The 17,601-nt window shown below is 42.0% G+C and overlaps 1 protein-coding gene across 1 annotated transcript in view; it reads left to right on the top strand.

Annotated features, from left to right (window-relative positions):
- ankrd13a (ankyrin repeat domain 13A) overlaps positions 1 to 17,385 on the top strand; it is a 59,135-nt gene extending 41,750 nt beyond the window's left edge. The window contains exons 8-15 of the mRNA XM_073065839.1: positions 400 to 481; positions 4,327 to 4,391; positions 6,016 to 6,146; positions 8,999 to 9,156; positions 11,797 to 11,931; positions 14,667 to 14,833; positions 15,296 to 15,363; positions 16,052 to 17,385. Of these exons, the coding sequence (XP_072921940.1) occupies positions 400 to 481; positions 4,327 to 4,391; positions 6,016 to 6,146; positions 8,999 to 9,156; positions 11,797 to 11,931; positions 14,667 to 14,833; positions 15,296 to 15,363; positions 16,052 to 16,229 (984 nt within the window). The 3' untranslated portion in view covers positions 16,230 to 17,385. The remainder of the gene's footprint in view (positions 1 to 399; positions 482 to 4,326; positions 4,392 to 6,015; positions 6,147 to 8,998; positions 9,157 to 11,796; positions 11,932 to 14,666; positions 14,834 to 15,295; positions 15,364 to 16,051) is intronic.
- Positions 17,386 to 17,601: the final 216 nt, after the last annotated feature.

Genomic DNA, 17,601 nt, shown 5'->3' with positions numbered 1-17,601 from the left:
CCTCAGAGATATTGACACCCAGGAACTTGAAATTGCTCCTTCTCTCTACCTCTGTTCCCTCTATGAGGACAATTGCCTCTGCCTAATTAACTTTTTTCTGATGGGAATGAGGTTCAGAGAAATGAGAGGTAGGGATAAATGTATTGGTAGTTTACCTAGATCAGGGGTTCCCAACCCGTTTTATGCCATGGGCCTCAACAATTAACCGAGGGGTCAGTGGACCCCAGGGTGAGAACCACTCTCCTAGAGTTATGTGTTACATGGTTAAAAAGACTTGGCAGTCATGGTTTAAGGGTGTATCCCCCATCTAAATGAAAGAGTAAAGGGTTTGCTCTTTGGGAATCTCTGTCCTCAGGAGGTAACAGAAGATTCGAAGCTTTGCTGCCCTTTTGTTTCTAGGTTTTCACCGTGAACAACGTTAACGTGGTGACCAGGAGCAGAACTGAGCACCTCACTGAAGATGAAAAGGCCAAATATAAAGGTAAAACAAAGTGTTCGAAACCTGAGGTGTGAAATAAAAAGACCGTTTAACGCATGGAGTCTAAGAGGTTTGGATGGGAGGGCTATGGTCCAGGTGCAGGTTCAAAGGTTCATTTATTATCAATGTATACAACTCTGAAATTCTTCTTCTCCAGATAGCCATGAGACCAAGCCCTCCTTATCTGCGAGGGATTGGTTCCAGGACCTCCCGCGGATACCAAAAAACGCAGATGCTCAAGTCCCTTGTATAAAATGGCATAGTATTTGCATATAACCTACGCACGTCATCCTGTATACTTCAAATCATCTCTAGATTACTTATAATACCTAATACAATGTAAATGCTATGTAAATATTTGTTACACTGTAATCTTTAGGGAATATTGACAAGAAAAAAACTGTACATGTTCCTCTTGCTCACAACACAAGCAGCGAATGAACGAGATGCGAGACGAACAATGATCAAACAACGAGTAAAACTTGTAATACTGTACAGTAGTTGTTACTCTGTCATGTTTAGGGAATAAGGACGCTTTGGTGGAGGCTCAATGATACTAAAGTCAGAAACTCTGGAGGTTGAGGGCTGAGGATCTTCAAGTGTTGAATGTTGAGACATCAGAATTGCAGCTCCTCTGGGAATGCTGCTGCGGCCTCGGCATTAGTCAATGCCGATTCTCCCGAGATCTCCCGTTCTTGAGGCTGTAGCGCTTTACGTAGCCAGCTAGCCATCCCTTACTAGCCTTAAACTCCTTCCTCTCGCTCTCATCAACCCCGTCACAGTACCCGTCATAGAGACTAAGAGCTTTTTCACTAATAATTTGGCCATCGACAGGGATATGCTTCTGTGACATGTCCTCTAGCCACACACTTAATGCTTTCTCAGTCTTCGCAAGCACTTTATCACGAACCAGAGAGACCAGTTTTGCCATTGTAGGGGCAGCACTAACACTTCCATGAATTGCAGCTTCTTTCTGCTTTATTGTGCGAATGATCGATCCGTTCTTACCGACCTTACGGCCCACTTCAGAATGTGACATGCCACTTTCCAAAAGATATAATATTTCTACTTACTCGGTGAGAGATAACACTTTACGCTCCCTCTTAGCCTTTGAGGAATTGCTTTGACCACCTAATTGCTTTTTAGGAGCCATTTTTCACAGGAACAAAGTAGCGAACAAACGAGACGCGAGGCGAACAATGCTCAAACAACGAGTGCTGGAACAACACTGCCAGGTTACTCGATTTGCGGTTGGTTGAGTTCCGCATGAGTGAAAGGAGGGCCAACTGTAGCCTGATCATCAACCCCAAAATCCCCTCTCTCCTCACAAAAAACAAATGAAAACAAAACAGGCACATCAGCCCCCAAATCCCCCTCTCCCACACACAAAAAATGAGAACGATAGAGTGACATAATATAGAATAGTATAAAACTTTTTTAAAAATGGTCCATAGTCCAAGTCCATATCCAAAACACAGCAAACCTGGGTAACATTCTCCAGCACAGCTCTCCCCTCTCCGGCAGCAGAGTGATCCCACCAGCGATCGATAGGCAGTCTCTCCTCTCTGACAGCAGAGTGATCCCACCAGCGATCGATAGGCAGTCTCTCCTCTCTGACAGCAGAGCGATCCCACCAGCGATCGATAGGCAGTCTCCCCTCTCCGGCAGCAGAGCGATCCCACCAGCGATCGATAGGCAGTCTCCCCTCTCTGGCAACAGAATGATCCCACCAGCGATCGATAGGCAGTCTCTCCTCTCTGACAGCAGAGCGATCCCACCAGCGATCGATAGGCAGTCTCCCCTCTCCGGCTGCAGAGCGATCCCACCAGCGATCGATAGACAGTCTCTCCTCTCTGACAGCAGAGCGATCCCACCAGCGATCGATAGGCAGTCTCTCCTCTCTGACAGCAGAGCGATCAAAAAGCAGGCAGCTGGCACTCACCTTCCACATTTGCCTCAAAATTTCAATCTCCCTCGTCGCTTTAATTGGCGAAATGGAGTCGAATATCAGCTCGCGCCCCATTCCACAGCCTTCTTGCCACGAGGTTTGTGCGTGCTGCCTCTCTCTTCCAGAATCCTCTCTGAGACTGCAGAGCGATGAAACACCCAAATGATTTTCCAAACTGCAAATCACAGGCTCCAATAGTTCCAGAATCACATTCAAGGTGAAAAACAAACTTAGAAGAACTGAAATATGGTTTATCCAGAAGATGGTGACCATGGGAGCATTGTACTCTGGGATAACTTGACCAGAGGATGATGGGAGTAGGCTTTTTAAAGACTAGATGGGACGAAGGGCCTGTTTCTGTGCTGTATTTCTCAAAGATTCTATATAATTTGTATTCATGCAGCTTATTTATACCCACTTCCCACACACTTTGCAACATGTTTGATCAGATAAAGGCTGATGAATTTGGATAAAATTTAAGGAGTAAAATATTTTCCCAATTTCTTCTCAAATAGGTGCACAAGTCCCAGGGTATAGTGATGACAATACATATTAACTCTGATCACTATGTCTGGTATTCTCATGGTTCACGAGGACCAGAGTCTTGGTGTTTATTACAGAGAAGAGGCCATTCATAAAGAGAAACAACTTAGTAATACCAGTTAGGGATTTACAAACTTGTAGAGAAGCAGACTGAGCAAGTTTAGTTGTCAGGTGTTCGAAATCTGGCGTTAAACATTGAATTACAAAGGAAAACAAAATGATTGATCTGGAGTAACAACCACTTCATTGTCCTTTACACTTGTGTACTGAAGGATGACAATAAGCAATGTTGAATCTTGAATGAGGCAAACAGCTTGATAAGATAGATCATGCCATATTTGAAGACTTACAAACTCAAGCTACGTTCATCGTAAAACAACTACTTGTCTTTCTTCAGTCATCATTACTATGTGAAATGTCATATCACCTGGGTGATCATGGTCTTTCCACGCCCATGATTGTTTTTGGCAAATATTTCGACTGAAGTTCTTTGCCTTTGCCTTCTCCTGGGCAGTGTCTTTACAAGATGGGTGACCTCAGCCATTATCAATACTCTTCAGAGATTGTCTGCCTGGTGTCAGTGGTCACATAACCAGGACTTGTAATTTGCACCAACTGCTCATACGACCATCCACCTCCTGCTCCCATGGCTTCATGTGACCCTGATCATTGGGGGGGGGGGAGGGCTGCTGAGCAGGTGCTACACCTTGCCCAAGGATGACGTGCAGGCTAGCGGAGGGAAGGAGCGCCTTACACCTCCTTTGGTAGAGATATATCTCCACCCCATCACCGAAGTGATTTAATTTACATCATGTAGTATTTATAAATACAATATTTGTTATACATTGTGCCAGAACAACACAATGTTTTGTAGAAATCACTTGTGATATAAAACTTGGCATCATTTATGTTGAAGAAACACTGGTATGCGGAGGGAGGGAGCGCCTTATACCTCCTTTGGTAGACACATCTCCACCCTGCCATTTCTTTAGTGGCTCTCCTGATTCTTTCAGGATATGTCAAAGCACTTCAGGGTTAATTATGATGCGTAGTTATTCCTATAATCTAGGATGCATGACAGACATATTGTGCAGAAAAAGCTCACAGAAATAACAATAGCAATGTGATCAAGGACAAGATAATGTTTTTGTCGTACTGGTTGAAGAATAACTATTAACTGGGTCAAGGATCTAACACCCTTCAATCATTAAACCTAAGGTGAACCCCAATTTAACCCTTAATGTCAGTGGTGTGTCTTAATTGTAACTGCAGAAATGTAGCTAATATTTTTCAGTTTTAATGCTGAAAGGCTATGCTCAAATAATCTGACTTTGCTGTGCCTTTGTTTATTTCACAGATGAGAAAAATCCTCTGGAGTCTCTACTGGGAAAGGTGGAGGAGCACATCAGCCCACAGAATGGAGTAAGTTGCTGACAAAAGTTTCTCTACAGCCTTTCTGTCCATTTCTACAATTCAAGGAACCTGCAGAACACCAGCGAGATATTATTTACCTTCTCCTTCCCATTTCTTATGACTCCCATCTTACCACCCCCTAGCTTAAGGAGAGTAGCCTTTAAACGTTTGACAAGCATAATCTTCAAGTCCTTACTTGATGGATATTGGGATTCCATGTGGGAAGGAAATGTCTTCACTCGTCTGCTGCTGGGCTTAAATATAAACACAGGGGTGTAATGCTGAGACCTTATAAGGCATTGGTCAGATCACATTTGGAATATTATGAGCAGTTTGGGCCCCAAATCTAAGAAAGATTGTGCTGTCATTGGAGAGGGTCGAAGGGGGTATATGAGGATGATTATGAGATGTACTTGCTGGAATTTAGAAGAATCGAGCAAGTTTGACGAATGAGGGAGATGTCATTGAAATCTATCGAATATTGAAAGGCCTGGACAGAGTGGGTGCGGAGAGGATGTTTCTAGTAGTGGAAGAGTTTAGGAGCAGAGGCCACAGCCTCAGAATGCAAGGTTGTCCCTTAGAACAAATGTGGCAAAATTTCATTAGCTAAAGGCTGGTGAATCTATGGAATTCATTGCCACAGGTGGCTGTGGAGGCCAAGTCATTCAGTATATTTATTGCAGAGGTTGATTGGCTCTTGATTAGTCAGAGCATGAAAGGTTACGGAGAGAATGCAGCAGAATGGGGTTGAGAGGGAAAATAAATCAGCCATGATTAAATAGTGAAGCAGACACATTGGGCTTAATTGGCCTAACTCTGCTCCCATGTCCTTCGGCTTTGTATATTGAATTTAAAAAAGGAGCATGTGGTGATTGACAGCCCGTCCAAAAATTCATTACCTCTGAAAAAATGATTCCATAATTCAGTCCTAAGTAGATAACTGTAAGATGATACACAAACAACACGCACAAAATGCTGGTGGAACACAGCAGGCCAGACAGCATCTATAGGGAGAAGTACTGTCGACGTTTCGGGCCGAGACCCTTCGTCAGGACTAACTGAAAGGAAAGATAGTAAGAGATTTGAAAGTAGTGGGGGGAGGGGGAAATGCGAAATGATAGGAGAAGACCGGAGGGGGTGGGATGAAGCTAAGAGCTGGAAAAGTGATTGGTGAAAGTGATACAGAGCTGGAGAAGGGAAAGGATCATGGGATGGGAGGCCTCGGGAGAAAGAAAGTTCGGTGGGGGGGGGGGGGGGGAGCACCAGAGGGAGATGGAGAACAGGCAGGGTGATGGGCAGAGAGAGAGAAAAAAAAACAAACAACTAAATATGGCAGGGATGGGGTAAGAAGGGGAGGAGGGGCATTAACAGAAATTAGAGAAATTAACGGAAATTAGCAGCTAACCAGCCGGTATATAAGGTGGTGTTCCTCCAACCTGAGTGTGGATCTGCAGATTTCCTCGTGTAAGATGATACAGCTAGTTTTATAATACCAATCAAAGTTCCAGGTAAACCACCCAGAAAAGGTCATATTTTCTTGTGTGTACACAGTCGCCTTACTATTGCAGCTAATGTATTTAAACATTTTCTTGTGAAACGTTACCTTGTATTGTTTAACTTTTTTACTTTGTAGCACCTTGTCACAGAAACTGCAACGATTAACAACCCCACGTCAATCACTCCAGAAGAGTATTTCAACCCAGACTTTGACCTTGGAGACCGGGACATTGGGCGCCCCATGGAGCTCTGTGTCAAACTACGCAAGTAAGATATTGACAATAGCCGTATGATTTCGAAGGAAATGTGGAGCTTCCCATTGATGCCTGTAATTTCTCATCCTGGCTTTTAGTAGAAGGACTGATTGCTGGGGGATATAAGTGAAAATTATGCAAAATACCCTTCCTCTCTAGTCTGATCTCTCCCTGAACTCCAGTCCAGACAACATCCAGGTGAATCTCCTCTGCACTCTCTCTAGCAGAATTGTAATTTTCCTATTGTGCGGTGAACAGAACTGTGTACAGCACCCCAGAGCACCACGGTAACAACGTGGCTGGAGCCAAGCTATTATAGCTGGGGCATCAGAGTTCAGTTCTGGAGCCATCTGTAAGGAGTTTGTATGTTGTCCCCTCCAGGACTGCCTGGGTTTATTCCGGGTGCTCTGGTTTCTTCCCACAGTCCAAAGATCATTGTAAATTGTCCTGTGATTAGGCTGAGGTTAAATAGGTGGGTTGCTGGGGGGCGTGGCTCGTTGGGCCAGAAGGGTGGGCACTGATAGATAGGTAAATAAAGTCACGTTGACATTGGTCTGGCACAGGTGAGAGTGCCAAAAGTGGGAAGAAATATCAATTGGAAAGAATGCACATGGTTTGAGTTGCACACAAATGCCGAGTATAATTATACAAATGATGGTGAAAAGAGATCAGCTTATCACCTGAAGCCAGCAATAAGAAGAGCTTACATCATGCTCCTCCCCGGCCCTACTATTTAAAGAGAATTAATTGGGATCTCAACTTCTGATAGAACCTGCACACTGTGTACATGTTTCTAAGATTAGACAGAGTAAATTTTCAGATGTAATTTGAACACAGCTGATGATTTGCACTATCATCGCATGCTGTTGTTATGTTTCCTTAACTTTCGAGTTAAATTCTTGTGATTAGAATTCCCACTCTTTTGATACTGTTCTCTTCTCTGTCCCTGCAATTAAGCAAGTGGTAAGTTTACTTTCTGATCTCAGCACTCTGTTGTAGGGCGAGTAGTTGGATGGTATCCAGGTACATTCAAACTATGTCAGAGCTAATTGAAAAGTTGTACCATCCTGCAGGGGTTGCAGGGAAGGGCTGTGGGCAGGTGGGTAATACATTTTGAATGAGTTGATGGATGGAAAACAGAGTGCAGATCTAATGGGTCATTTCCTGAATTGATACCATGCCCCCTTATTTTAAACTCTCCAGCTAGACAAAACAGCCTTTCAGAATTTTGCAATTTTCAATGAGGTCACTTCTCTTTATAAACTTCAGACTCAGTGAAGAGAATGAATTATTTTAAAATACTGACCGGTACTAGGTCCCCACATCAGGAACCAATAGAGAATTTGTTAGACTACTTATCAGTAATTCTTTACCCCACTCTGGATAATATTTCAGCCTGATAGTCTTTTTACAAACTCTGTGACTCTAGTTGATCCTAACCTGAAATTCTCACTCTGAAGAAGGGTCTCGACCTGAAACATCAACTGTTTATTCATTTCCATAGATGCAGCCTGACCTGCTGAGTTCCTCCAGCATTTTGTGGGTGTTTCTCACTCTCTACCTTCCCAACAAAGGCCATCTACTTTCAGATACCACTTGGCTTGGCTCATCTATTGAAAATACGTATTCTTGTTCCATTTAGATTCAACAATTTCAATGCTATATTTCCTATTTTCCATCACCTCAAACTTGAGAAAATTTTTGCTGTCCATTTTCTAAGCTGCACCAGTACTTGCTCAGCCTCACCCAGGTAATGACTCCCGTGCCACCAAAGCTTCAGATTTAAAACTTTCATTCTCAAAGACATTGGCTCATTCCTTCATTATGTGCTGTGTTGTACGATGTGGGCAATGATGGTCTTTCCATAACCATGACTGTTCTTGGCAAATTTTTCTACAGAAGTGGTTCACCATTGCTGCCTTCTGAGCAGTGTCATTACAGGACAGGTGACCTCAGCCATTATCAATACTCTTCAGAGATTGTCTGCCTGGCGTCAGTGGTCGCATAACCAGGACTTGTGATCTGTACCAGCTGCTCATTTGACCATCCACCACCTGCTTCCATGTGACCCTGATTGGGGAGCTATGCAGGTGCTACACCTTGCCCAAGGGTGACCTGCAGACTAATGGAGGGAAGGAGCACCTTACACCTCCTTTTGTTAGAGACTTCTCTTCATCCCATCACCTACTTATGGGTTAGTAGGTTAGTTAGCCACATGGGTGTAAATGAATGGCATAACTCATTGGACTGGAAGGGCCTGTTGCCATTCTGCATCTGTAAATAAAATATATTAATTTATGTCATGACCTTGATTCTCTCTGCAGCTCCACAAGTTGAGTATTCCTCCAAATCTCATCTGCTTTTTCCTTCTCTGGAGATAATGTTTTCTTCTGAGCTCAGGAATTCCCTAAATCTCTGACTTTCAACACTCTCCTTTTTGAATAACTTCCTTAAGACAGCATCTCTCTTTGATCAGGCATTTTATCTAACTCATCAAATAAGTTGGAGACACAGGAAACAGCAGGCGCTGGAATCTGGTGCAACAAGCAATGTTGGAAGAACTGAGCTGGTCAGGCATCATCTCTGGAGAGAAATGGACAATGTATTGGGTGAGATTCTTCATCTAGATGTGGGAGATGAAGAGATTCAACTAGAAAAGCCAAATGTTCATTTCCCTCCATAGATCCTTGCTGACATGTTGTGTTTCTCCACCTCCTTGTTTGTTGTTGTTTTTGTTGGGTCTGAGTTCTATAAAGCACATAAAATATCTTGTTACATTAATGTACAATTTCAGTCATTTGTTTGTGCAAAATCTAGGACTTTTCAAACTCTTCGGTTCATTTTATTTCTCTTTGGTCTAACCAGATTTAAAGCAACACTGTGGCTGTGTGAGGAATACCCACTGTCCTTTGTGGAGCAGGTGATTCCAATCATCGACCTTATGGCAAGGAGCAACACGCACTTTGCAAAACTCAGGGACTTTATCACTTTGCAATTGCCACCAGGATTTCCTGTCAAAATAGGTAAAAGTTCTACTGCATTCTAATTACCTGATTAATTTGGTTGTTGTTTTTACCACTCAAAGCTCTGATCTGCCAACATCTGGTCAGAATCAGAATCAGGTTTATTATCCATGACATACAAGGTGAAATTTGAGTACATGTCACCAGCAATCTCTATAAATTACAATAAGTAAATATTATGATAGAGAAATAGCAGGGTCATGTTCATGAACCATTCAGAAATCTGATGGTTAGGAGGAAGAAGCTGCTCCTAAAACATTGAATGTGGGTCTTCAAGCTCCCGTATCTCCCCAATGGTAGTAATGAGAAGAGGGCATGCTCCAGGTAGGGAGGCTCCTTATTGATGGGTGCCACCTTCTTGAAGATGTCTTCAATGGTCAGGAGGTGTGTGCCTATGAACACAAGAGATTTTGGAAATCCAAAGCAATACTTACAAAATGCTGCTGGATCTGAACTGGTCGAGCAGCATTTATGGAAACGAATAAACAGTTTATGTTTCAGGCCGAGATCCTTCATCAGGACTGCAGTCTTGATGAAGGGTTTCAGCCTGAAAGGTTGACTGTTTATTCATTTCCATAGATGCTGCCAGGGTTGTTCTCCTGATGGCCGAGTGTAGCTGAGTGCACAACCTTCTGCAGCCTCTTTTGATCCTGTGCACTTAAACCTCCTTACCAGTCTGTGCTGCAACCAGTTAGAATGCTCCACACAGTACATCTGTAGGAATTTGCTCGAGTCTCTGAACTCTCTTCAAACTCCCTAATGAAGTATAGCATCCGGTATGCATTCTTTGTCACTGCATCAGTACATTGGGCTCAGGATAGATCCTCAGAGATGTCGACAGCCAGGAACTTGAAACTGCTCACTCTTCCCACTGCTGATTGCTCGATGAGGACTGGTGTGTGTTTTCCCCCCAACTTTCCGTTTCTGAAGTCCACAATCAATTCCTTGATATTGGTGACATCACTCAGCCTGCTTGTCTTTCTCACTCCTGTGAGCCTCTTCATCACCATCTTAGATTCTGCCAACAGTTGTGTCATTAGTGAATTTACAGATGGCCTTTAAATTGTGCCTAGCCACACAGTAATGAGTAGAGGGAATAGGGCAGTGAGCTAAGCACGAGCCTCTGGTGACTGTCAGTAAGGAGAAGGTGCTATTACCAATCTGTACGACTGTAGTCCCCCGATGACAAAGTTAAGAATCCAATTGCAGAGAGAGGTATGGGAGCTTGTTAATTAGTACTGTTAGGATAATGATGTTAAGCACCAAGCTGTAATTGGTAAACAGTAGCCTGACTTACAGTGAGGATAGAAGCAGATTTGCCCACCAATGCTAAACATGCTTCTAGCTCACTCTATTTCAGCTCAGCAATAAACCAGTTCTCATCTGATTGAAGTATAGAACATTGACAACTGCGAAGCGGTATCTCACTAAGTATGAACACCGTCAGAGAAGAAGGAGAAAATGTCTGAAGTGGGATTTGGAAGCAGTGGAAGAGAGGATTGGCTTAGCTCTTGAGCTCCATATAAAGCCATACAATTAACCTCTGACTCCAGAAACCTGAGTTAATGACCCACGTTGATTTACGGTACAGATGGAAAACTGTAGTCGACCATGGGTGTTGCATCCTAGCTGTCTAAATACGCAGGCCTGGGCAGTACAATGTGGAGAGCAGGCTGTTACCCCTGTAACAAGCTCCCCCTCTCCACACGTCTGATGAACCCAGAGGAACTATACAGTTTAGCACCAGCAACATTGCAGGAGTTGCCAGCATTGAAGTCGAAGTAGGACTGCCTTAGGGACTCCAGCTCTGGATTTTTTCCTAGGGGTTTATTCCTGAAGCCTTCCCCATTAAGGGTTATAGCTGCAAGGCAGCAGAGGTTTGAGATCAGAATTTTCCTTCTCCTAGATGAGCTGCCAAGTATGGCTAATAAGCCTCATCTACCAGCATCAGCTGGTCTTAAGATGCCAGTAACCCGCCTTTGCCCCTTCTTCTGTCAGTAGAAACAGTTAGTAGCCTAAGCCACATGTGAAGGCCAGAAGCTGGACTTGGTTATCAGAGACTATTTGAGATGCAGGTCCTTGAGAACATTTAATAGATAGGGGGAGCTTATCCCCATTATCATCCCCGGCTGTAACAACCTTAAGAGACCATCTGCACCATTATCTTTAGTAAACCTGGTAGACAGCAGGGCAGCGTAGCAGTTAGCATGACACTATCATGGCGCCAACAACCTGGGTTAATTCCTACCACTATCTACGCTCTCCCTGTGACTATGTGGGCTTTCTGTGGGTTTGGTTCCACATTCCAAAGACATACGGGTTAGTGTCTTATTTAGTCATGTGGGTAGAATCAGGCAATGTAGGTTCACTGGGTTAGTAGGGCCTGTTACCATGCTGTATCTTTAAATAAAAACAATATTTAAAAAAAAATCCTTTGCAGCTAATTGTAGACACCTTGTGATGTCCCATGGTTGTGAAATATAAATGTAAGTTTGTGGGTTTTTTTCTGTGTGAGTTAATTTTGCTTGTGTGCAACTCTGAACAATAAATATCTTGGTTTAAGTCCTACCTAGTCAGAAAGGTAATGCTTCAGTTCATTTAAATTGTTTATTCAAAATCCTCCTGTTTTATTTATCCCAGAAATTCCTCTCTTCTACGTACTGAATGCCCGAATTACGTTTGGAAATGTGAATGCATGCAGCTCCCTCAAGGCAGCAGCATCTCAGTCACACCAGGGGTCACAGAGCAACTTAACAGCACCAACGTCTATCAGAGGTTCGTATGCTGCCCTGCTTGGCAACTTTGTCGAAAGATCTCAATCTGATTTTGGGTTAACGTGTTTAAGCGATTTATGTGGGGTTAGCTAAAATCTGCTCGTTGTCTGTGATGATTGTAGACTTCTTTTCAGTCTGTTGCAAACATAACCCTGCACTGCAAAACCAAGTACACCAAATAACTTTGCACTGACACCTTTGAATCTGTGTGGAATTCCATCTTTCCCTTTGTATGAGGGAAAAAGTGTTAAGAAGCCGTTTGTTTACTGGAATGGTTAAGTGGAGAGTGTAGTACTTTACTTTTGGTGGTAGCACTACCAAGTTCTGAACATGACACTCTCTAAGATTCCTAGCATTTAAACGCAGTTACGAATTGTAGTGTGAGAAAGGCATATCACGTTGAGATTTCACACAATGGAATATGCCAACCAACAAGAGAGCTGCTACCTTGTTTCCTGTTAGTTTAATAATTGTCCAGTTCTTTGTATGTTTCTTTTACCTCCTGCATACTTGTCCCTGCTCTATGTGTAATTACCTCTTTTTCTCTCCTCTACACATTAGATTTTTTTTACCCATTTGTCTCTCTTCCACTCATTTTCTCAATTGTTCTCTTTTACATTCAGACTTCCTTTTACTTTCATGCTCATAGGATACAGTATAAAGCACATCTGCTCCATTCACCAAAAGCAGAACTTCTTGGTGGCCAAGCATTTTAATTCTGTTTCCCATTCCCATTCTGTACCATTCCCATCTTGTACCAAGATGGGGCCACTGTCAGGGTGGAGGAGCAACACCTTGTATTACGTCTGGGTAGCCTCCAACCTGATAGCATGAATATTGATTTCTCCATCTGGTTTTAAAAAAGAATTCCTCCCCCTCCCCTCTTCTATTCCCCAATCTCGCCTCTTACCTCTTCTCAGCTGCCCATCACCCCCGGTAACCCTCCTTCCTTTTCTCCTATGGCCCATTCTTCTCTCCTGTCAGATTCCTTCCCCTCCAGCCCTTTACTTTTCCTACCCACGTGGCTTCACCTATCACCTTCCAGCTGTCCTCCTTCCCCTCCTCCCACCTTTTTATTCTGGCATCTTCCCCCGTCCTTCTCAGTCCTGAGGAAGCGTCTCTGTCTGAAACATTGACTGTTTACTCATTTCCATAGATGCTGCCTGACCGGCTGAGTTCCTGCGGGGGTGGGAGGGTGTATTTCCAGCATCTGCAGACTTGTATATAGGTATAAGATTTACATACTTTTTTCATGCTTTTCAATCTCTTCCCACTCCTTTTGGCCACTTACAGTTCCCTCTTTTTCCCTTTCCTCTTTTGCACCTTTTCTCCACTTTTTTTAATTGTTTCTTGGGTTCTCTGTACACCTGCAGATTCAACATTTCAGTGATTCTTGTGTTGAATCCAAGGGGTGTTGGTTCTGGAGAATGGAACATGTTCCATTTTGGACACTGTGTTTGCCTTGAAATTTCAGAGATCAGGACTAGTGAGGTATCACACCAGTATGATACTCATTGTGATTATCCATCCATTTGAAACTGCCTGGCAGTCTAACACTAGATATATAAGAAAAGGTTTTGTGCTGTATCCTTCTAGAAGTACAACCAGTGGTAATTTTATTAGGTACACCTGTTCAATAAAACAAATATCTAATCAGCCAATCATGTGGCAGCAATTCAATACATAAAAGCATGCAGACACTGTCAAGTTGTTCAGACCAAACCTCAGAATTGGGAAGAAGTGACTTTGACTGTGGAATGATTGTTGGTGCCAGACGAGTTGGTTTCTGTATCTCAGGAACTGCTGATCTGCTGGGATTTTCACACACATAGTGGTCTCTGGAGTTTACAAGAATGGTGCAAGAAACAAAAAACATCCAGTGAGTGGCAGCTCTGTGGGTGAAAGCACCTTGTTAGTGAGAGAAGTCAGAAGGAGAATGGCCATACTGGTTCAAGTTGACACGAAGCTGACAGTAACTCCAATAACCATGCATTACAATAGTGGTGTGCAGAAGAGCATCTCTGAATGCACAACACGTCGAACCTTGAAGTGGATGGACTACAGCAGTGGAAGCCCACACTGGGTTTCACTCCTGTATATGACAAAGTGGTGACTGGATGTAAATTGAGGTCAGGAGGAAAGCGGTTTCACGCCAGTGCAATCAATTTAGCCATTTTACTCTGCAAAGATAAAGCACTCTGCAACAAAAGCAAAAAATGCTGGAAACACACAGCAAATCAGGCAGAAGTAGTGCAGGTCCAGGATCCTTTTATCAGAACTGGCATTCAATAAAGCATATTCTGTCTTAAAGTTTCAGATTCTATTAATGTAGACAAACAACATCTACATGTTTGGAAAAGCAACTTCAGTATTTCTGAACAATATGCAGAGTCCATGCCTCCATAGTATTTGAATGTCCTACACTTGTACTGTCCAGCACCAAGAAGGGCAGCAGATACATGGGGAAAATGATCCATCTCCAAATGTGTGTTGGGAAAAGGTGGCAGCAATCCACCATTATCTCCATCGGTCCAGTTAGAAATGGGTGACAAATGATATCTGTTCCAGTGATGCTCACGTATCACAAATTATATTTAAAAAATCACAATTTGCTCACGTAATATGCAATTTTTAACATGCCTAGCTGTGTTATCTATACAGTCCCTATCTTGGACAGTTATTGTATCAAATGTTTGCTCATGGGAGTTAATCTGTCCTATTTTCCACTGTCTTTAGAATGTGGCTTTGAAGTGGACCCATCCTTTTTCGCCATTCCAGAAGATTATCACGTCCGTGGCGGTAGACGGAATGTAGTGCCTGGAATTGACGGAGATGAGAATGACCAGCTGATCCAACTTGCAATCCAACAGAGTCTGTTGGATTCCCAATCGGATGGCAATGGCGTGAGTTTAACATTATAATTTGCATTTAAAATTATGACTTGGTATTTAATGAGGTACTTGCTTTTGCACACTATTTAAGGTGACTCTTATGGCATATGGTTCCTTTGTGAATAGTAAGTATGAACACAAATGACTGTGATAGTGAGTGGAAGAACAACATTACTCAGGCTGCCAAGAGGTATCTTGCATCAGTTTAAACAGCTGTATGGTCTTGCAATCTAAGAAAATGAACCAAAATATCTGTCTAAGTTGTAATAAATGTGGGCGGTTTGGCACTAATTTGCAATTTTATATCTAGAATTTGATAATATCTGCTGAAGCATACATATACCTTGATGCAAAACCTGCAATATAATGGTTCTTTTAGATACAGTAAACTCTTCCATTCTGAAGCTTTGATATCCTGCCACAATTTGCAAGATAAAAATTAAATGTGATGCTTCTGTTTTTTTTTAATTTTAGGGTGTGTGGGAAGAGATACCGAGTAGGACTTTGCTATCAGAACAGAGCTTGAACCAAGATAGTGAGAGGTAAAGGAATATTATTCCACAAAAAAAGTGTTTCATTTCTTCTGCGTTCATGTTTTGTACTGAAATAAGCAAAGAGCTGAAATTAAGCTGGGCTTTTTTTTTTCTCCAATGAAGTACTAACTGTAGTAAAGTCAAGAATTCTTATGGTTAATGGGAGAACATTGCCTTCAGATCTGGGAACAAAATACTTGCGTTGGGGGGAAAAAAAGTTGTCAAAACCCACTGTGAAATTAAACCACCTATTTTAATATTCATTGGGTCACCTAGCTTCCCCCTCACAATCCTGTGAATCTAGTTAACAGGGTTTCATAGTGCTTGATGCTTGTGAAGAATATCTTCACTAGCAGCTTGAAAACATCCGTTAGATGTTAGCAGTGGATAAACAGCTTTCAGAGATTTTCCACTAGCTTAGAAATGTTGTGAGGATATAAACATTTTTTTTGGTGGGTGTGGCAAGCAGTTTGGAAGACAAATGGTATATTTATCCTTGTACAAGAAAAAGAAATATTTGTTACAACTCTACAAAGCTTTGATAACACTACTATGTTGGTCTTAACTAATCTGACAAACATTTGGGATTTTTCTGTTTGTTATATTTACTACAAGATTCAGGGGGAATAGCTTTAGATTGAACAATGAGTGCCTCTTAAATATTACCATAACTGTCCTGTTAATCCAATACTTCTAGGGCCATCAGTGAGAACTTTCCAGGCTCTCAATCCATTAACCAGTTCGCCAACTACAACACTCAGTTGCAATATGCCATGGAGCTTTCTGCCAAAGAGCTTGAGGAGCAAGAGAAAAGACAGAGAGAAGAAGAAGCAATGCTGAACCGTATATTGGAGCTCTCTCTTCAGGAGCAATGAAGGCTCCTTGTGGGCCAACTAAAACGGGTGCACAGCACTTTATTAACCTGCGAGACAGTGAAATTATTCAGACTGTTTTTAAAGAAAGTATATTTTTCTCCATATTTTTGACATTTCAGTGAAAAATCTGCATGGCGAGCAGATTGTGTTAATGTTTCTTTCTTACCTTGATGCAGTGATATGTAGCATTCACCAGCATTGGCTATTAGCCTTCCTTGCACAGTCCTGATCAGTCTTGGAAACCACAGTATCATCCAATGCCTAGTTTACGGATCAGGATCAGGAATGTAGTCCACCTTCTGATGCAATTGCCATTTCCTGAGCTTATTTTTATTGCATTGTTTTTCTGATAGAAAGAACCAAATTGCCTTTGCTTTGAAACAAACTTTTTAAACAACAGGCAGATCACATACAGCTTTTATAAGATACAGAAATGTGTTGCCATTTCCACAGTCATACATTCACAGAAGTTGCACTTACAGCCATACTAAGTTTTTTAAAGACTACATTTGAATTTTGCACCAGAATTGTTGCCTGTCTGGGTTAAGTTGGAATGCTGTTATTGTCGGGGAGGCGTGAATTGCTAAATTATTTCATGGGGATTGCTCACTTAATCTGTATACCTGGGCATTTTCCTACAGGGATTGCTGGATAGTGACCAGTAGACACTATCTAATTCCCAATTACCCACCCCAACCCCCACATCACCACTCCAAGCTGCAGCCAAGTTAACTAATAATGCCACCTACTGAAGGTCATCATTATGAACTTTTCATGTCTTAGCAAGGTATTGTAAGAGGCTCAATCTCCAGAGGGTTGTTCCAAGGACACTGTTTGCAGACCCTAGCAATGAATGTTGTTTAATCTAAAATGGAAACAAGATTCTTATTTGTTCTTTGAGCATTTAAACTTACTCTGCAGAAGTGAATGCCCCACACTCCTACTGATTCTGGTGAAATGTGAAACTGTACATTTTTCCCCATTTATAAAAGGAGGGAAATATATAAGAACTATGCTAAACATTTCAAGTATCTTAATCTTTGTAAAAAAAAAAGAAATAATGTTTAACTTATACTTTGAAATGAAACTGTACACTGTAGTTTTGCAGAAGTGTGCTTTTACTCTTTTCTCTGAATTATGTAAGTAAAAAAAATTAAATCTAGTTTATTTGTGTTTATTTTAATGATTGTTGAAAACAAGAAAATGAATTTCATTTGGTTGCTATGTGAAGCAAGATAGTCTTCCCATGGACTGTGTCTCATTATGATCAGCTTTGATATAATTTTAACCTCCTGAGGAGAAAATTCTGCACAAATTATCACTGATTCTCAAGGCAATCAAAAAGAGTATGTAAGATAGTATTTGTTCACCT

The sequence above is a fragment of the Hemitrygon akajei genome, chromosome 14 (assembly GCF_048418815.1).
Source record: "Hemitrygon akajei chromosome 14, sHemAka1.3, whole genome shotgun sequence".
NCBI classification, from domain to species: Eukaryota; Metazoa; Chordata; class Chondrichthyes; order Myliobatiformes; family Dasyatidae; genus Hemitrygon; species Hemitrygon akajei.
The sequence above is the reverse complement of the archived record's forward strand: the minus strand, read 5'-3'. Positions and strand labels throughout refer to the sequence as shown.